This window comes from Chaetodon auriga, chromosome 18, assembly GCF_051107435.1.
Source record: "Chaetodon auriga isolate fChaAug3 chromosome 18, fChaAug3.hap1, whole genome shotgun sequence".
Lineage (NCBI taxonomy): Eukaryota > Metazoa > Chordata > Actinopteri > Chaetodontiformes > Chaetodontidae > Chaetodon > Chaetodon auriga.
In genome coordinates, this window is record NC_135091.1 from 4369970 (window position 1) to 4391431 (window position 21462).

Sequence of the window (21462 nt, forward strand, 5' to 3'; positions counted from 1 at the left end):
AAGTATAAATTATTCAGCATGCCCCATTTCAGACAAATATATTAGTGATTATAATTATTGATGCATTAATTTGTTCATCACCTCAGTGTTGCAGGTAGTTTAGTTAATTTTAACTACTTTATATATGGCCGGGTAGCTAAGTCCATCAAATTACATAATTATTTATTTACTTGTTGATTTACATTTTGTATTCATTTTAATTGGCAAAGTAGCAGGTAACTAAAGCTGTCAAATAAATGCAGTGGAATAAAAAGTACAATATTTCCCTCTAAGAAATTAAAAGTAGCATAAAATGGAATTACTCAAGGACCTCGGCATTTTAGGAACATCAGGTGACGCACAGGAAGAATCAAGATGTCATTTTTCTCACTTTATTCTTTCACCATTACTTTTGTGGTAAGAAACAAGCAGCCACTTACAGATTCAACAGGTTAACTGTCAAACACAATGAGGATCTACAAACACACGGAGCCACTGATCAGTCACAGTGCCTTCAAAACAACAAAACCATCCAACAATAAAGTAACACCGTTGTAGGTAATTGTAAAAAACAGCACCAGTTGTGAGCCTGTGGCTTTCAGGAGAGAGTTCACGTCTCCGTCTCCATGTGGTGCTCTTCATGCATGGGTGTGGGTGTGGTGTGGGTGATTCACATTGGCACATTTAGTCCTTCAACTACAAAAAAAACAAAAAAAAAACAAAAACAGAAACAAAAACAAAACAAACATCCTAAATATATAGTTCACAGACAAGAAGACATGGTGACGTATAAATATAATACTGCTAGGCAGGAATGAGACGTGGTCAGGAGGTGAGCGGGTCAGTGGTTTTCTTCAGCCTGTGCGGCTCAGTCTTCCTGCTTTGTGGAGACACTGCTCTAATATCGATCCCTTTTTATTTCCCGATAAATAGGAAGTTTGCTTTCAACGCGCCGTCTATGAGATGCTACTGAAACTCAACAACATGATTTCATTTCTTACTTTCTGGGCCCTCCGTGCACAATCCGGGGCCTCACTTATCAACGAGCGTAATCACAGATAAACCACTTGCCAAATTAGATACACATGACCTACTATTGGACAGTTATACACAGGATCCAGTTCTTACAGGTGAGTTTGATTTGAATCTAATGGTCTATTGCTGAACTCTCTCATATGCTCATTCTGCTTATAAAATTCTGGCTCTTCAGCTGATAAATGTTCAATTTTCTTCGCTGGCTAGTTGCTAACTTTGTCTGTCTGTCATTTGGAGCCGGAGTGGTCGAGAACAATGGAAAACAGGAAGGTTGCAGGTTGCAATAAGCTTAAAGACACACTTTTTGATAATTTATCACCTTTTCTTTATGTAAATGAGCCTTATTTTGAATTGACTTAAACCTTTCCTATGAGCAGATTTACAGCTTGCTTTACGCACATTTTGATAAACGAGACCCCTGGTGCTTTCAGAAGTCCAACAGCTCCTGTTTTCACTCAGAAGGCTCTAATCTCCGGTGAATGAGAAGGCACTGCATTCAGCTTCATGGATGCAAATTACATCAGTATGTCTCTTGTGTCCTGTATTATCAGTAGCACAGTCACAGAAAGCTTTTCCTTCTTGTTATCCCCTTTAAATCACATTCTCTTCATCCTCCCTTTGAGAAGCAAAACTGACTTCTCTTCAGTCTTCTAGCACTTTGCAAGGTCTATAGATATGTTTCCATGACAGAAGTACCTACATTTAGCTGGTGTGGGACCAGATTTAAAAGCCCAGGTCAGCCCACAGGTTGTAGACTTCTGTAAGTCAGTCTAGACCTGCTACAGTGCAGGTGAGGCAGGGATGTTTCGGGGATGTGTGAGTGTCGTTTCAGTCAGAGGCAGTGAAAATATAAGGATGGATAGGGTCGAGTCTGACTACTTAGAGAGTGCACGGTGTTCGAAGCAGTTGGATTTCACCACCACACAGCACAGTTCATCCAGTGGAAATAAAAACACTGTTAGAGGAACCCACAGAGCGGCAGGAAGCCGAGCACAGCAGGTGTTAAATCACAAACAGAATCCACACACATCTTCATATGAGTCTAAAGCTATGGTGTCTACAGTGTACTGTACGTCTGTGTCTGTGTGTGTGTGTGTGTGTGTGACAGGGGTAGAATAGATATTTCACTGAATCCAGTTCAACAATTTTTTTAAATAATTCGGTCGACATCACATCAGCTGAAACCATCAAAAACTGTACTGGTTTTGATCTTTCACAGTTAGTTTAGTTTGTCCACGGGATCCGAGCAGGGTGATAATGAGCAGACTCAATCAATGTTAGTATGATCAGCTTGAATTTGGCAAAACACTTTAAAGTCACAGAAAGCCCTTCACTCTTTTGTAATTAATCAGGTCAGTCGCTTCAATTAAGACACAAATTAGCTTTGTGAAAGTCACTTTGGCAGATCACTGATCATCAGTTACGTTTTCACCGATCACACACACGTGCTTGAATTTATTTTCCCTTCTTAACTTTAATCTTGTGATTGAAAATCAGTGCAGTTTTCCTGGTTGCTCAGAATCATACAAAACAAGGAGGGTCGGACGGTTGAAGCTCCGGCACCAGCGATTACCAGATACCACTGGAGCGACCGCCGGGAGGGGCCAGGATCCGAGCCGAGGACCTCTTCGGGATGTGGTCGTCAACCTGAGACCCTGAGAGAAAAAAGCAATTCCTCCTTCAGCTTCACCACAAATACAGTCATCGAGGGCTTTTACTGAACAACCCGCTGTTCTTAGTTTAATGTCAGCCTACCTGAGAGGCTGAAGGAGGACTCGTGGAGGTCTCGGACTCCCTGGTGCACCCGAGCACCTTGCTGCCCTTTGCTGGATGTATCTCCGTCTATGGGGCCCAAACCGAGCTCCTTCTTCATAGCGTTTGCTACCTTGGCCACATCACCGGAGTAGGGATCCCTGTCAACCCCTTTATGACTCTGACTCTGAAACAGGTGAAAAGCAAAGAATCTTGGACTTGGACTATCATGAAAAGTTAAAATAAAATCGGAAATTTCTCATAAACTTTTGAGAACATGAGCACAAAGTCTGTCATCTGGTGTTCTTGGCTGGGGGGGGTGTTAAATAACAGATACATGGTTCTGTCAACAACACTCTGATCTTAAGTTGCAAATGGAGATGACAACAAATTTAGCTCCTAGATTCCAGATCTTATTTTATACAATAATCCAAAATCCAATGGAAAAATCCTACTGTCTTTAGGTGAAGGGAACCAGGGTGATGCTAAATTTCCGGCTTGGCCTACAAAAATCTGCCATCCCTGCAGCACTCGATTCTTTATACACAACAATCTTAAGAGAGATGCTTCCGGGATATATATATAAATAACTCAACTTGATACCCGCCACATAAATTCAGGAAGCATAGAAGAGTTATTCCCATACGTTAGCAGTATAAACTAGTGTGTATCTAAAACCCAGCAGAGGTTTTTGCAGACAGCAGCAGCAGAAAAACAGCGTCAGCGCACAGAGAGAGCGAGAGCATTAAATCCTTGATATAGTCTGTCAAATCAGTGCCGTTAGACACAGTATGATGGGTGTGTTTGCAGCAGGGTGGCTGTCGGCTGACTCAGCGTCAGCCCTGGTTTACTGACAGAACGGCGTCACATTTAGAGAAACTTCCGTGTGAATGAGCGAAAGCCAGCAAACCTTTTCTCTCTGCACCATCTTCTTGTAGAGGTAGTCAGGGAAGGTGCGCTGCGGGTAGAACTTTCCGGAGCCCTCGGCGCACATGAACACGCCGTTCTCACACACCAAACGTCCTCGACTGATGGTGACCAGGGGGACGCCGTGGCAGCGCACCCCCTCGTACAGGTTGAAGTCCCCGCCCTGCACCTGAGTGCTCACAGAGATGGTCCTGCAGACAGAGCAGCCATTCAGCATCAGCGTGTTCACTACATCAGACACCGATGACGATGAACCCGTGATGGCGAGTCACGTCTTCATTTAAATGTAACTGCGCACCTCGTCGCGTCCGGGTCCCAGACCACCACATCAGCGTCGGCCCCGGGGATGATACGACCCTTGCGTGGGTACAGGTTGTAAATCTTTGCAGCGTTAGAGCTCGTCACTGCCACAAAACGATTCTCATCCATTTTTCCTGTAACCTGCAGGCACAGGTGCATTAAAAAAGTGACATTTATAATACATAACCAATACATAAAGATACTGTAAATACACACTGACTTGTATGCAGGTTTGTGTGTGTGTCTGTGTGTTCGTGTGTGTACGTACCACTCCCCTCTCCCAGATGACACTCATCCTGTCCTGGACTCCAGCCACTCCATGAGGGATCTTTGTGAAGTCCTCCTTGCCCAGAGCTCTCTGCTTGGTGCTAAACGGACGATGCTCCGACGCCACAACGCTCAGAGTGTCGCTGCAAACAGGACGTACATGTATTTGAAGGGCACTTTTTTTTCAACTCTAGTACATTTATATCTTTATGGAGCACATACTTGCCCAGCAGGCCCATGAGGTAGCTGGGCGTGTTGGGGTCGAGGCGGAGAGGAGGAACGATGACGTGGGCGGCAGCGTGAGCCCAGTCCTGGTGGTAATAATGCATCCCATTCAGCACGGCGTGAGCTACTGTAGTCTCTGCGTGGACCACCTTACCTGCACAGACAGGAAACAAAGAGGAAAGTGGATCACCTTCATGTACTTTATATCACCGCCGCTGTCACAATCTGATTTTACAGCAGCCCACCTTGCATCTTAGCAGCAGCAATCATGTCTCCGGCAGACATACTGGACACATTCACCAGGTAGATCGGGCAGCGAGCCTGCAATCACAAGTGCATCCAGTACATTTCTGAATAACGTGCAGAAGCCCACCTGCACACAGGCAGGATGTTAAAATGTGGTTTTGTGTCTGTTTACCCTGTTGGCGATGGTGACAGCTCTGTGAGTAGCCTCAGACTCCAGCTGCGGACAAAAAGACAGACAGAATCACAAAATGAGACGTTTAAAAGGACCCAACAGACGTTTATACTTCAGGTTTTTATCACGACCTTCTATCCAAGGACACTGCAATATGTGCGCGTCATAGTCAGCTTATTTATCTTTACAGGAACATTCTACTGCAGACCAACTCGAGAGGAAAGCTGGAAGTTCTGTCATTGTGATGAAAACAATAACCTACCCTTACATTTATGTTTTAATATCAACATTTTAAGAACACAAAAAGGGGATAAATAAATAAATAAATAAATAAATAAGAATATCCAAAAGCGAAATTTACCTCTTCTGGTCGGCTGATCTCAATGCCCTCTGGTCCACTGATGCCCAAATCCAGAGCCTCTTTAGCACTCTAACAGGACACACACACACACACACACACACACACACACACACACACACACATACACTTCAACATAAGACTACATTTTTAATTATTTCTTTAATATTTAAAAAAATTTAAATTTGAGTGCTTGTGGGACGTGCACCTCCGCCACCAGCTCGCCGTTCTCAGCGTGGACGCGTGCGATGGCCCCGATGTCCTTGCAGGTCTGCAGAGTCTGGTAGAGCTCAGAGTCCCTCAGCATCATCATGTCTTTGTAGGCCATGAACATCTGGAAGGAGTTCACTCCATGCTCCCTCACCAGGGTCTCCATCTCGTTACGCACCTGATCGCAGGACAAAGGTCGGGGATCAAGAATGCGAATAGATTCTGGTAGCCAATCACATTTGAGGACTGAGAAAGTATTGGCCAATGTGAATGTGTGCATAGAGAAAGAGAAACTGTGTGTTAGTTTTCTGTGTGTGTGTGTGAGTGTGTGTGTGTGTGTGTTATATGGGGCATGAAATGAGCTTGGAGAGCAGCCAGAATGAGATCACATTGCATTCACATCTGTGAATATCACAGTCCCACAGAGATATTCAGCACAAAGGAAAATCCATTCAAATCAATCAAAATGCAGTAAACAGAAAGTCTGGTGTTCAGCAGGGAAAACACTCCGACTACACCGCTGCAAAAGGGGTCATCAAAATTCAAATGAAGAGAAATACTCGTTCATTTGAACGGTCATTGTACCTTTGAACCAACTTGATGCGGCACACACGAACCACACCGTCATCAGGAAGGATGCACAAACCAGAGCTGCAAACTAAATAAGCCTCAGCTGCTCAGGTGCTGTAAGACTTCTTTGGGTTTGGTATTGTTGATCTGACATCTGAAAACATCATTTTGGGCTCTGGGCTAAAGTATCTTCTGGTGTTTAATAGACCAAACGATTGATCAGTAAATCATGAATAACCTGGCAGATTAATTCATAATGCCAATAATCCTCAGTTGCAGCCTTAGTTGCCATCATATCATGATATTACAAGGACGTTATAAACTGCCAGATTTTAGACAATGTGGCATTAATATGTAAAATACGATGTGGCACATGCACAAAGTCAGCAGATGATACAGCGCAGACATTAAAGCCAAAGGCTGAATGAGGCATGTTGACTCATAGGATCTGCTTAATGTGCCCAGTGAGCATGTGAGTTAACCTACTTCATGAAAGGTTTAATCTAGGTCATCACACATTTGACCCATAAATAAAAACACTTTGGCTGCTTTATTATTCATTCAGGGAGAATAAAGGCTTGTGGCGCAAAACAGCAAAGAATGATGTCCGGCTTGAAAAGATGGAGATGTAAATGAAAGTGTTTCCAGGCAGTCCTCTGGTCCACTGCTCTTACCTTCGGTCCCCACCAGGTCACGCCGACGTGCAGAGCGTAGTCGCAGCACACCTTGGCGTCGGCCAGAGCTCGGCAGTTCTCATAGGCGTCCAGCAGGGAGCAGTGTTGTTCAGGCAGGACCAGAGCCATCACCATGGTGGTGCCACCCATGAGAGCCGCCTGGGTGAGGTGAGGGGGCGAGGAGAGGTGAGTTAGGAAGGAAGGAAGGAGGGAGAGAGTAAAAGGGAGGAGGAGAAAACAGAGACTGATTAGAAAGGAGAACAATGATCCCACTGTAAAGCACATAGACACTGTTTGTCCTGGTGACAATGAGCAACAGTCCGTCCTGATGGACTCTTTCTCATCATCATGAGGTCTCCTTGTTACGAGCCGAAGAAAGACTGATGCACAAAGACTGACTGGCTACTGACAAGCAACACCTTTAAGTTCACTAATGACCAGTTACTGGCCAGAAAGCCTCAGAGATGAAGGTGAACTTGTAGCACTTTTCTTTCTTCTGCTATTCAGTGTGCAATTAATTTACATTTTTTGTGTCATACATGTGTTACCAGAAGATGCCACTCCCACTAATGTTCTGCTGACTGTAAAAAAAACAGAATTTTTTGGAATCGGATGCCTGTTTTTTACAAAAATATGAGGAGGATGTGACAGGAAATGAGTGGAGAAAGTTACAGAGAAGAGAGAGAGGAAGGAAGGAAGGAAGGAAGGAAGGAAGGAAGGAAGGAAGGAAGAGGACGACAGGCTGGAAAACTGATGGAGCGAAGGCAGCGGTCTGCAGTGACTTCGTCTCAGTTGGCTGAACGGTGAATGCACTTTGGTGTAGCCATGACAACAGATACTGCTCAGCCATGCCTATCTCTCCTCCTCCTCCTCCTCCGCCTCCTCCTCCTCTTCATCCAAAACTGCACTGACAGTCGCTCATCCAATATCCTCTGACAGAGTCGAACTAGGATATTACACCGAGGAGTGATGGGAAAACAGGCAATGATCATTTATGAAACAGGAAATGAACGGAGAGATAAAAACATGGACGGTGACACATCCTCTGCCTGCACCTCACAGACTTCCTTCAGTATAATTTAATTCAGTTAAAAACCAAACCAGGCGTTCACCGTCACAGCAGCACTGGCTCTCCATCTTTTCTAAGCTAGTCTGAATAAAATGTGACCCAATGTGAAGATAACTCTGATTTCTGTGTCAGCGAGGAGTCGTTTCTCCAGACTCCAGACGAGTCGTAGACAGGGGCGGGGCCATCTGCTTTTGAGTGACAACTCCACCGGCCAATGAGCTATCAGGCTACCCATCACCATAGTAACAAGGCCGAATCATCTGCAGCGTCAGCATCTAAGATCCATGCATACGAGAAGTGTAATGTCATTTATCACTGTCAGTGTGTGTGCGTGTGTGTGTGTGTGTGTGTGTGTGTGTGTGTGTGTGTGTGTGTGTGTGTGTGTGTGCGTGTGTGCGTGTCATGGATACAGCTAGGGATTCTGGGATTTACACTGTCTGGCTGCATGGCCCTAATTAAAATCTAGTGCCAGTGGACTGTGAGAGCAGAAAAGGAGAAAGAAACTAAACCGAAGAGCTGTGCACGAGAGAACCGTGTGCATGTGTGTGTGTGTGTGTGTGTGTGTGTGTGTGTGTGCGTGTGTGTGTGTGTGTGTGTGTGTGGGTGTGTGTGGTGCCAGTAGGAAACTTTTCTTTTCAGGAACAAAGACTCAGTCTGCAGGATCAAACGTCTGTTTCCTCTTTTTTAAGCGGCACCGAACAAACTTCTAATTTTAGATTCTAAATTCCAGCTGAAGAGATCTGAGACGTCATCGTCAGCGACAGGCAGGTCGTTTGTAATCCGCGACTGCTCTGATGAAACGGTGGTGATACTGATGAAACCTCTCATCTTCCTCGGCGTAGAAACCAGACCGACCAGGCAGTTTTCAGACATTTCATTTGTAAAAACACTTTTTATTCCTTCGTTCACCTTTTCACCCGAACGCATCATCACACAGGTTTGTGAGCAGACGACTTTTGTTCGCAGCCACACGGTTTTATTTTTTTAAGTCAAGATTGAAAAATGACAAAAATACCATATCTGACCGATTTACCATGCAGCTGCAGTGATGGTTAAATAGATTTATTGTGTAATGAAACAGACTTTGGCGTCACCGTGTTAAACAAATAAAAATGGAGGAAATGTTTCTACACGGCTGATTCTGGGAGCAGACTGGTTATCCTGTGATAAGACACGACACCATCGCATCAACCCCACTTGTTTTAATCTAACAAGCCGCAGTAAACCCGACATACTGACCCCCCCCCCCTTTGGTTCCTTAAACATATTACTGGTCCTTGACAGCAGAGCTAAAGTGGATGTGACACATAAACCCCAAACAGCCTTTTAATGTGAATCCCCCCGTCCATCAAAGATCCCCAACCCCCCGCTGTGAAGATAATGTGTAGGCGCTGGCAGCAGAACGTGAAGCATGCACTTAAATCCCTGCTTCAACAACCAAACGGACAATCAGTGTGGGATCGTATGGACAGAAAACTGTTCAATAACAATCATTTATCGGGTGAGGATGCGTCCTGGATGCCCATCAGGGAGGAGACCTCGGGGCCGACCCAGGACACGCTGGAGGGATTACGTCTCTCTGCCGGCCTGGGAACGCCTCGGGATCCCTCAGCAGGATCCCAGGACTGCTGCCCCCGTGACTCAGACCCAGATAAGCAGAAGACGACGAGTACGAAACTACCAAACTCCCAAACTCCCAATCTGTTCTATGTCACTGTGAATCGAAACCTTTGGGGATATTAAACTGTTATTATTATTATTATTAGTCAAATATTCAATCTGTCCGTTAAAAGGAAATTAATAACTACTGCCAGTTGTGACAGTTTCCTGACATTTTATTGATCAAACTATTGATACAACTATTGATGAACTGGGAAAATAACTGGTGGATTAATCAGTGATGATAATAAACATCAGTTGCAAATGATTCATTGAAATCAAGAAATCAAGTAGCTGCAGCCGAGGTTTTCTGTCAGCAGTGAAAATAAAAGTTTTACAGTTCAATGATCGAAGGATCGAAGTGACCAATGACAACACAGACATTAGATCAAGTGAGTATAAAAAAAGGACATTTACTGTGTGAAAGAGGGGGAGAGACAGGGAGACATGGCTGATCTGAGAGGATGAGAGGATCTCTGCATGCTGGACTCTGGAGGAGTCCATCAGTGTCAGACTGATTACCACTGCAGCTCTGTGATCAGCCTCTATCAGCACCTCTCATACCTCACATCACAGCTGCACACCTCACCTTCTTTCATCCCCTCCTCCTCCTCCTCCTCCTCCTCTCCTCCCTCTGCCTCCTCTCCCTGCCTGCAGAGACATTAAAAAGATCTCTGCAGTGTCTGCTGGGACAGACACAGAGCCGTCCGCTAATTTCAGAGGAGTATTTGTCCCGATCTGATCCAGTGCTCTGGGTCTGACTGTGGATCACAGTGAGAGGGGATCAAACTGACGTGAGCGCAGTGAACGTACAGAACACTGCATTCAGTCTGTGGGTGCTGGTGGTTGGCTGCTGTGAGCCTGTACTGGGGGGGGTAGTGGGTGAGGCGGAAGGGGGTGAAGCAGAGGAAACAGTGGGGAGGGAAGAGAGGAGGAAGGAGGGGAAGCGTGAGAGGGAGCAGACTGTTCCAAAACCCTGAGAGGGAGGGAGGAGGATGAGGAGGGCCACGCTAACGCAGTCACCATAGAGGCCACACAATACTATCACAGAATGCCTGCACACACACACACACACACACACACATTCGCTACATCTGATTTCCACACTAAGAGAGGGGGTTAGTTGCCATGGCAGTGAGGTCAGTGGGTAGGAGCTGGAGATCGGGGGGGTGCGGGGGTAAAGCTGGCATATGGTTGATTCGACCCCCCCCCCAGCCCCCCCACACCAAATTCCTCTCACCCCACTTCAGTCCACATTCCACTGGACTCAGACCTCATTTCACTGAGACGCAGCATGAAATGACCTGCAGTTAATATCATCTATCAGAAAACCCCCCACACGCACTGTCAGAGGAGCAGGAGGAGGAGGAGGAGGAGGAGGAGGAGGAAAGACAAAAGAGAGGCTTCTCCGACCAGCAGTGGGTCTACCTGGAGTACAGGTCAGTAAAAGCACTGAACAGACAGAAAGCAAACATGCAGGACTGCGGATGGATGTCAAAAAAAAACAAAACAATACAACAAGCACCTTCATAATTTCATCTCATTATCCTCCTGAAAGGAACAAAATATGCTGGAGTTTATGCATCTTGTATCAAACCGCCCGACTTCGCTTATACGAATCTCAAGATGACAGAACGGAAATCTTAGCCAGCACTTCTCCTCTTGGCTTTACAAAACTGAAACCCAAGCGCTCTTCAGGCACTCAGCATCCTCTCCAATTAAAGTAAAGTCCCTCGTCCTCTGGAGACCCCGCGGCGCAGCGATCGCTCGTTAAACGTGACGAATCGCTCGTCGTAATTCACCGAGCAGATTATAATCACAGGAAGGAGCATCGGTCCTAAATGATCGCTATCTGTTTAGACAAAAACTGGATTTCAACATTACGAACAACGACTGCCACGCCCTCACACACAGCTGATGCCCCTGACTTAAAAAACTGTCAGGAACAAGAACAACAACATCCCCCAGCACACCCTGCTGCAGGCCACAATCACACTCCCTCTCTGAATTTTTAAGTCTCCTAATTATCAACTCGTCCTCGCTGCTCTGGGTCTCGGGGGATTAGTGAAGAAAATGCAGAGCATCCACAAGAACTGAACCAATAAATGCAGTAAGGAGACTTGAGCAGCTGTGTGTGAGAGTTCAAACTTGTGACAGCTGTTTGGATTTACTTCCTGCAGGACCGGGCCGAGAGCACGTGTGGTCATTAGCGCTGACCAATGGATGAAACTGAAAGCAGGGCGAAGATTTGTGTGTAGAGAGCGAGAGAAGGTGTGTCAGCGTGTGGCAGCTGCCTCTAAATGTGCTTAATCAGAGCCCAGTCATAACACAGTCCTCTGTGTGTGTGTGTGTGTGTGTGTGTGTGTGTGTGTGTGTGTGTGTGTGTGTGTGTGTGTGTACCTTGGTCCCACTGTAGAAGTCATCTTGAATGCTTGCGTTCATGAAAGTCTCCTGCAGATGAACGCTGGTGTCTATTCCGCCCGGCAACACCAGCTTTCCAGAGGCGTCAATCACCTTCGCACCGCCCGGTATCATCAGCTCCTTTCCAACCTGCCGGGAGGACACACGCGCACACAGGTTACACACCTGTACACCTGCATGTACTGACTATGAAGGGCTACAAAAGACACTGGTGCCTGGATTACTGTGCTTTTAATGCAGTCTATTAAACTGTGAACAGATGCTGAACGGTCGTATCAAAGAGAGCAAATCAAAGGTTCTTTGGTCAGGAAAGAGGCTTTACATGCAAAATTATACCAGAGTGAGAGTTCAATTCACATTTTTAGGTTTGGTCCAGACCGTAATATCTCTTCCTATTGGATGGAGTGCCATGAAATCGGTTACACACATTGATCACCTCCTCAGGATCAATCCTCATAACATAACACGACACTTACATCAATCCAAGATGGTGAACATGGTAAACGTTATCCCCGCGTAGCATCAGCGTGACAGCATTGTCACTGTGTGCATGTTAGCATGCTGACACTAGCATTAGCTTTAAGCCTCACAGAGTTGCTAACATGGCTCCTGGTGTTCTGTCAGTTGGCTTGACAGTTGACACCAGTACATACAGCATGTTTCAATGAGCTCTTCTTAACCAAAAGCAAAAGTTTTCTGATGTAAAGAGTGGATTAGGCGATGCAGTAGACCTCACCATCAGACACATCTTTAAGGACCAGTGTTTTAGTGACATCTCGCAGTGAGGTTGAACCTCAAAATGATTCCTTAAACCATGTTTAAATCATTGTTTCAGTTATAGCATCATTCAAAACTAAGGGACCATTTCATGGTGACATATAGACCCTCGTCCACTGACCTGATCCTCTCATTAGCGGTGGAAATAAGGAGTGTTTTAAGAGAAGTACGGCTGAGCTTTCCAGGTGTCTCAGTCAAATGCATCCTCCTCACAAGAGCCAACGCTTACTTCCATGACAACACTGCAAGCTAATTATAGCCTTCACTATCATCAAGAGCGGTCACAGAGTTCACCGAGCGCTTCATCCTCTCCATGTTGTATTACTGTGGAATGAGTCACAGTAACAGCTGGGGACACACTGGACAGTCAGTGTGTGGGTCAAAGTGTGTGTGTGTGTGTGTGTGTGTGTGTGTGTGTGTGTGTGTGTGTGTGTATGTATGCTTGACAGACGCATGAAGGGAAACAAACGGTGAAGCACATGTTTTAATGTGTGTGGGATTGTAGTGAGGATGCATGAACTCTGAACAGTGTGTGTGTGTGTGTAAATGTGGTCTACCTGCTGAATTATGCCGTTCTCGATGTACACGTCTGCTTCCTGGGTGAAGTCATCGTTGACCACCTTCCCTCCTTTGATGAGGATACGCATCGACCCCATGTTGGCAGCCATAGTCCTACAAGAGCAGCAAAAAAGGCGTTTAACATCAACGTTACACGAGAAAGACGTAGACCATGATGTTGATGCTGTTCTGCACAGGCAGCTTCTGCCGTTGAACAAATGGGAAAGCGCTGCTGTATGACTCATCTGGCGTGTTGGAGTGGCAGCTCAACTGGAAACCACTCACTCCCACAGCCCTGAACACTCCCCCCACAACACTGTGCACAGATTGAGCCTTAAAAATTGGTGCTGTTTAAATGGCGACGGATCGAAATTACAGCAAGAACAGTTCCAGCCATGACACAGAATTATTATTTGATATCTAAACATCAGCCTGCGACAAAGCGGTGGACAGGAGACAATCATCCGACATCAGCCTGCTTATACTGCATTTTCTGCTGAGTCAAGGTTTCTGACACATATTCTGTCTTTTTATCTCGGGTAAAAGAAAACGTCCTCCAAGCTTTTAGTGTGCCAGCTCAGTCTATGAAATATTAAAAGGTGAGCAGAGGATCTATAATTTACAAATCTATTAAAGCAGCTGAATGGACATGACAGATTTGCAGAGGCCTGCATGGACTGATGGAGAATGAAGGCTTCTTCAAAGCTGCAGTAGGTAACTTGTATAAAAGTCATTTTTTGCTAAAACTGTCCGTATGCCCAGACAGCAGAACATGAAACATGTCGTCTGTGAACGGCTCCATCGGTCCCACCTACTGCTCCTACTGCCATTTGCAAGAATCCACCGCACCCGACACAAAACAGCCAATCAGGAGTGTCTGAGGGAGTGTCTGACATCTGTCAATCACTGCTCACACACGCTGTGAACCGCCCCCTCACTCCGCTCATGCTGCCGGCTGCCGCTCAGTCAAACCGCTCTGTGAGCGGCGTCAGGAGGCGAGTGAAAGCTATGGTGGAGCAACAGCCACCCGCGAAGGAGACTCCGCCCACACCGCCGCTGCCAACAACAGCATGTACGGCTAAGACAACAAGTAACCACGAGGCTAATAAGGTGATTGTTACAGTAACACTCCACAGCGCGTACGGTATGTTAGCGACTGTGATGTAGCGGCTGGGCAGAGTTAGCTTGTTTCCGATGCTAAGGCTAACGTTACTGGTTGGAGCCCCTCCTCCCTGGATGCCGCAGGGAGAAGGGGCTTGGAGGCAGGGCATGAGTGCAGCAGAGGGCGGGTGGTGACGTAGAACTTGTGCAGCTTTAAGTATTTGGCTGCTAACTTAGCAGCTAACATACAACATGAGGGCCCAATGACTTCCACAACGCAGAAAACAGTCAGAATCACAGAGCTTGATAATAAAAACAGAATCAAGCTGAATGAACAGAAAAAACTTTGCTGCCATGTTTTGGTCTGACACACACACAGACACACACACACACACACACACACACACACAGAATCACATCGAAGCGTGCTCTCAGAAGTGCAGCCACACGGCAGGCAGCAAGCAGTGATCTAATGATCTAATGGACAGAGCTGTCTGGAGCTGAAACGACTCGTCAGTTAATCGATCAACAGGAAACTAATAACAACAGTTTGACAGTCAATGAATTGTTTAAGTCATTTATTTCAAACGTGCTCTTGTTCCAGCTCTTCCAGTGAGAGGACTGGCTGCATGATTGATCAATAATATAAGTAAATGCTGTCCTCCTTCCTACAAACATGTAAAGCCAGGTGAGTGTTACTGAGCATGCAGGCTCTTTGGTTTAGAAACACGGACGTAATTAACCTCATTTCAAGCATTTCCACTCCATGTTGCAGAATGAGCACTTTCCAAACGAACGCCCGGTGGTGTCCGAGAGCATTTCTCGTCCCTGCCCCCCACTTCACCGCAGATAATGATTACTTCTGGCGATGATAATTTCAGGTTGTGTTAGTTACAGTACATGTTGCACTCAGTTTGTGAAATCCTCCTGAACGCAGCTTCCTGATGTTTCATTTTTAAAAGAATTACTTTATAATTACAATAACAAAGAGTCAGTTTTAAGACAGTTTGTATCCAGGATGTGATGATTACTGAGAAAGAAAAGGCAGCTTGTTCAGATCAAATGGGACCAACAAACGGAGAGGCTCTTCTCCAAACATCCCTCTGTGTGCATGTGTATTCTGCATGGATGGCTGTACGCAATGTGTTTGATGGCAGGATACAATGGCCTCCCAGTCACACAGAATCAACTCAAAGAGATGGAGGAGAATAGAGAGAGGAAGAGGAGAGAGAGGAGGGGAGCGACAGGAGAAGAAAGAGAACAGAAAAACTGAATAATGAGGGGAGGAAAGAAATAAGCTGGAGCCTGAAGTTTGCACCCCAACCAGATGAGGCTAAACTGGGCCAAAGAGGTGACGAAAGGTTAGGTTTGGTTTTCCTGTTGGTCAGAGTAGATTTTCTGAAATACACCATTATTAAAGAGGAGAATATTAATATATCTGCACTGTGTGGCTTTGCTCTGAGGCATTCCATGATCCTGTTGCTTCAGCACGAAACAGAAATCGTTTGGCACCAGGTCAGACTCCAACCGAGCTGACGGAGAACGAGGGGGTGACGAAGAGATGGAGGAAAAGAGAGATGGAGCGGAATAACGGTGACAATGACATGAGACGAGTCCAGTGATGGAGGAAGAGGAGAAGGGGATGATGTAGAGATGAAAGATAACGTGATGGAGGTAAACATGGTGATGGAGAGGGCAGAGGGGAGGAGGGGAGGAGGGGAGGAGGGGAGGAGAGGAGCAGCATGGAAAGTGGAGCCCTGAAGGCCTGGCAGCCACAATAAAGGACTGGTCTCCCAGGAGATTGGAATTGGAGTGCTTTCAGTGGAAAAGCCCACAAAGACACACACACACACACACACACACACACACACACACACACACACACACACACACACTGCATGTCATGTTATGGTGAAGCATACAAAACACCAAGACCGACTTGTCAAGCTGAAGTTAAAATATCAGCACAGTGATATTAAAACCTGCTTTCCGTCCCTCGTTTGAGTGATTTCAAACGAAAGCTGAACCTCCTGCTCTTTAACTGTAGTGCCCCCGTCAGGCCAATCAGAGTAGTAAAACGGTTTTCTTTGTTGACGATGGTAAACAACCTTTTCCAAGAGCTCTGATGTAGCTTAAAATGCTAAAGAAAGGGAAACATTTCACACAATCGCTGTGAAATACCTCAGCTTAATTTTGCTATCAAAAGCTGCAGAAAGTCTTCTGGATGCAGGATTTAGGTGTTACTGATGCAGCTAAGAGGAGTGGACTGGACTGTCACTGTCCAGACACCAGATGACACATCCACCAGTCACTGACTGCAGACTGGAAGCAGTGGAGGATCTCAGATCCAGTAACAGTAAGGACGGTGAGACAGTGATGTCTGAGTCTCTGTCACTGATATGTGAAGGCTGGAGCTGCTGTTGTCACTGTTTTCCAGTCCGCTCCATCCAAACCCACACAGCTGACTGGCTGCGTGTGGGACTGGGAACGCTGACTGGACAGACCTCTGCGCTGGACACTGGGAGCTTTGTGCGTCTGCGAGGACTGTAAAGTCCCAGGAAATTAAAGTCAACTTATATAAGTGACGCTGTGGACAGTGACACCTTCAATACTCACAGCGAGCCCTCGAGCTGCACAAAGGAAGGAAGCGTAAAAATCATCGCGTCTGCTGCATGTGGTCGACCAGCGACCGCAGGTTTGGTGCAGCACGATAAACCAGCATCACACACACTCTGAGCTGTCTGACTGGCTAAGCAGCCGTGTGAATCGGTGATTTCCCCGATTTCACCTTATTTTCTTCGATAGAAAGAAGTCCTGTTTGTCCTTTCAGAGAGTCTTCTGGATGAGAAACAGGCTGTTCACTGAAGAACTGGGCCAACTTGAAGTGATGTGAGTCGACTTGAGGCGAGATGTGACATGAGGTGACGGAGGAGACACTACAGGACATAAGACAAACTGAGGCGTTAGGAGGTGCTGTGACGTGAGGAGCGGACCGTCGCTCTTCGTCACGGCTGCTTCTCTGAGTCGACTTGGTGTGTCTTACTGCTGCACGACCGCCGAGTGCGTCCGTGAAACGTAACACTGGTGATTTCTGATTCATCCAAAAGTGATTTTTCACCTCAGATGGATGAAGAGTGACGCTGCACCTGCACAGTTCAGGGTCTGCGGCCTCACTAACTGCATGCACTCATTCTCTACTACTGTCTACTGTGTGCATGTGTGTGTTTGTGCGTGTGTGTGTGTTCACTTTCTGCTGTGTCATCGCAGGTATAACAGACAGACAGTCAGAAACAGGGCGACATACAGCCAAACCACAACAATGCCACACACACACACACACACACACACCGAGACACACCCTGACTTCTCTCCCCTCTGCATGCAGACTGTATTTTAATGGGGTGTTAATTAATAATGAATGAGGAGCAGCAGGCAGATTTAGTCTAGACTCCCAAAGTCACACTGTCACAATGTCACACACGCACACACACACGTTCTCATAACGCGGTCATGCCAGACATGCAGCCATTTCACAGTTTGCATTGTGAAACCTGCACGCTGATCGTTCAAGTGTGAGCTGTTTCTGCATCAAAGCTGTCCAAGAAAAGACATTCTGATTCCTTCATTGAGGATGAGATGATTTCTGCTGTGTTACTGTCATGAATGAAACACCAACATGCTCTCTGACGATGACAATAAGATATTCAGTTCAGCAAAGAGTAAAGAATCCAGAAAATATCCAGATTTAAGAGGCTGGAATCAGAGAATTTGATGGTTCAATTGATCATCAAAACAGTTAGTGATTAATTTAATAGTTGACAACTAATCAATTAATCATTGCAGCTCTAAGTGTGGCACAAAAAAGGGAATAAAAAGGCTAAAATTAATTAAAGTTCAAGAGAAATCAGCTTTCTTTAACCCGAGTCGCCCCTGTGTTTTCATTTGGTGCTGTTTGCCTTTAGCTGGCTGAAGTTGCATCAGATAATCTTCTAAGGAAACTCACATCTTGAGCTTCATTTCAACGCTTCAAAGCAGTTATTTCCATCATATAGCACCTCCACATAAAATCAGCGAACCACTAACGAATTACAAACACGTCTAAACGGCGTCAGCAGAAGCAGAGAAGCAGTCAGAGGCGAAACAAAAGGCGGGATGAAGATTAAAGCTGCAGCTCGCGGTGCGTGTTTAAAAAACAGCTTCAGTGTGACAGACGAGCTGCTGACATCCTCACATGTCTGTTTCTGGCCAAGTGCAGGCTACGTGTGTGTGTGTGTGTGTGTGTGTGTGTGTGTGTGTGTGTGTGTGTGTGTGTGTGTGTGTGTGTGTTTGTGTGTGTTTGTGTGGATGCATGACAGACAGCTGCTGACTCCTGCTTGATCGAGAGCGTAATCGCCACAGGAAGCGGCGGTGTACAGTGCGCGAGTCAATATGTGTGTGTGTGTGTGTGTGTGTGTGTGTGTGTGCGCGAACAGCAGATCTATTTAAAAAGCCAGAACAAATGTGCATGGGACAACTTTACAACCGATTGGAGACAAAAATAGACTTTAAACACAACGGCGTGCACACACACACACACACACACACACACACACACACACACACACACACGCACACACACACGCACACGCGTGCAGGATGAGGTTTGAAGAGTTGTGGGTGCTACTGGAGGTTCATGGATGAATAAGCCATCAGTGAATCACACACAGACAAACAGACAGAAACAACAGCGTCACATAACGAACCAGGCCAGCGCTCAGGATTAGAGACATCTCTGTCTCTTCACACGCACCCTCATCACCACGTCATCGTACGCTTGTGTGAAAAACATTCATCTTCTCATCAATCCATCTCTTCCTCTTCTCACCTCTGACCCTCCTCTGGGTCAGGCCGACCGAAGCACTGACCTTTGACCTTTCCCTCTGTGCCACCAGCAGGTCGTTTGACCAGGTGAGCCGAGGCGAGAGAGTATCCGGGGTTTCAACTTTCACCTTAAACTCAATCACTTTTCACATGTGAGTGAGCCACCATGGATGCCTTCGAGGACAGTCTGAAAGCGTGCACCCTCACCTCCACCCGCAGGATTCGTCGGGTATCGCCCTTGTCTATGACAGGGGGCTTCTGATCCCGCCTGTGAGCGCTGGCCATTCAGAACAGCTGTTAATAACTTTGCCGTCAGACGCGGTCAAATGACGCGCAGCTCAAGCAAAGCAGGCCTGAGCAACATAAACTAGCCATTTCTTTCTCATTGATTTCAGCCCTCACAGCAACAAATACAGGGCTGTCACAGTCACAGCAGCCTAACCTGCACGTCTCTGGACTGTGGGTGGACACCCAAAAAGATGACAACATGCGATCTCGACCCAGAAGGACCAGAAAGGTTCCCAGAAACCCTCCTGCTCATTAGATCGACCTGCTGCCCATTTATCAAATCAGCGAATCAAAGTATTTTCTAATCACAGCCTCTCAAATGTGAGGATTAGCTTCCTTGTCTGCTTCGTAACGTTGTGCATCCATTTTTATTTTGACATTTACAGACTTAAAGATCCTGCAGCTCATCAAAAAAGAGGATTAATCACATTTGATCACAGCAGAATAGAAGCAGCGCTGATGGAAAACAGCGTGTGTAGACAAACAGGTTACATCATCTCATTAGGATGCTTTCTAATGTATTCAATTCATTGTGCTGCACTGAGGACCCCTCGAGCCCCTTCAAGCACCCTTAAGGATCCTTAAACCAAATGATGAAGACCCCCCCCCCCCCCATCCACAAAACCAGAGCCGGTCCGCATGTAAAACCCTTCAAACATAATCCAAGAGAAAAGGAGGTGAAACAGGAGATCAAATCACCTGTTCGCATGATGTTCTCAGCTACACACACACGCACACGATGACGGCGGGCGCGCGCGCACACACACACACACACACACCAGCGGGCTCGTTTGTATGCATGACGACTCCAGACCTTCCTCTTCATCATCACTGTGACTCAATATATTCGGTAGAACAGAGAATAGCCTATAAACGAATGACGGACTTACATAACGACCAACACACAAACAAACAAACACACACACACACACACACACACACACACACACACACACACACACACACAGCCTTATTGCACTGATGGCACGCCAAATCCACACACACACACACACACACACACACACACACACACACACGCAGATCTCGTCGCCGAAAGGCACACGACGTTATCTTACAACATACGACTGCTAGTCTTCAAATTTTCTCCGGATTTATGTGAAATTCGGACATTTTAATTAAAAAAACGTACGCATTGATTGATTTCCCATTTAAATATGCACGAATAATCACATCACTGGGTAATTGGAAATCTAAAATAAGGCACAGAAAGCTGTGATTTTAAGCTAACATTAATGTTAAAGTGGGAAAAAACATTATCATTTGAACGCTGCGGGTATCAACGTTAGACGAGATTTAACTGATATATAAAGATTTTTAACGGTATAAATAATAAAATTAATGACGAATTTCCTCCATTCTTGTCAGGCAGAAAAAGAGACCCTGACATCTTTTTTTTTCCTAACATTTTTTGGCCTCTTACCCTTTTTTTTTTCCAGGTTCCCAGATCCTCCTCAGCAGGCGCCTCTCTCTACTGCCCAGCACCAGCCGAGTGCGCGAGGACAGCTGGCACAGCGCGAGCCGCAGATGCTTCGATGCCGACAGTCCGGCAGCAGCCAATCAAGAGCCGCTCGAACCTGAGCAACAGAAAAACAGACCAATAGGAGCTGGAGAAGGGGTCTCAGTAGACAGGGGCGCGCCTCCAGCCTCCGGAGACACGTGCTGCCTTCAAATGCTGTCGGAAATTATTATTATCTCATTATAATAAATTATTATCACCTGATGATACGATAATCCAACGGCTTTCCTGCAGTGTTCAATGACTAAATGTAATCAAGCCATTGAAACAGTTGTTGTGTCTGAGGAGAAATTGTATTATTGTGATAAATACCGTATATTTGAGTCAGTTTCTTTGAAGCAGTGGTTGACAAAGCTATATTATCACAAAGTCCTTCCGCAGCCTAAACAGATGAAGTTGATCAGTATGTAATTATTAATATATACAACGCTAATATATAATAACAACTCCTATTGGACCTTGTGGTCACATTGTTTT

The 21462-nt window shown here is 45.9% G+C and overlaps 1 protein-coding gene across 1 annotated transcript; it reads right to left on the reverse strand.

The window, feature by feature from the left end:
• Positions 1 to 357: 357 nt before the first annotated feature.
• On the reverse strand, positions 358 to 21462 carry LOC143336511 (dihydropyrimidinase-related protein 5-like). The gene is made up of 14 exons (XM_076756734.1): positions 20890 to 21462; positions 13199 to 13313; positions 11844 to 11993; positions 6716 to 6874; positions 5470 to 5649; positions 5265 to 5333; positions 4904 to 4948; positions 4731 to 4806; positions 4483 to 4639; positions 4262 to 4403; positions 3992 to 4134; positions 3677 to 3884; positions 2770 to 2953; positions 358 to 2669 (listed from the first exon to the last, which is right to left on the reverse strand). Exons 2-14 carry the CDS (start codon positions 13307 to 13309, stop codon positions 2584 to 2586), a joined length of 1710 nt encoding a protein of 569 aa, XP_076612849.1. The 5' UTR covers positions 13310 to 13313; positions 20890 to 21462; the 3' UTR covers positions 358 to 2583.

Excerpts from the sequence above, each read along its gene's own strand:
- LOC143336511 (XM_076756734.1), bottom strand. The coding sequence starts at position 13,309 with ATGGCTGCCAACATGGGGTCGATGCGTATCCTCATCAAAGGAGGGAAG. Across the intron at positions 6,875-11,843 it reads ACTTCTACAGTGGGACCAAG|GCGGCTCTCATGGGTGGCAC; the intron begins GTACACACACAC and ends CACCTCACCCAG. Across the intron at positions 4,640-4,730 it reads TGCTGCTGCTAAGATGCAAG|GTAAGGTGGTCCACGCAGAG; the intron begins GTGGGCTGCTGT and ends CTGTCTGTGCAG.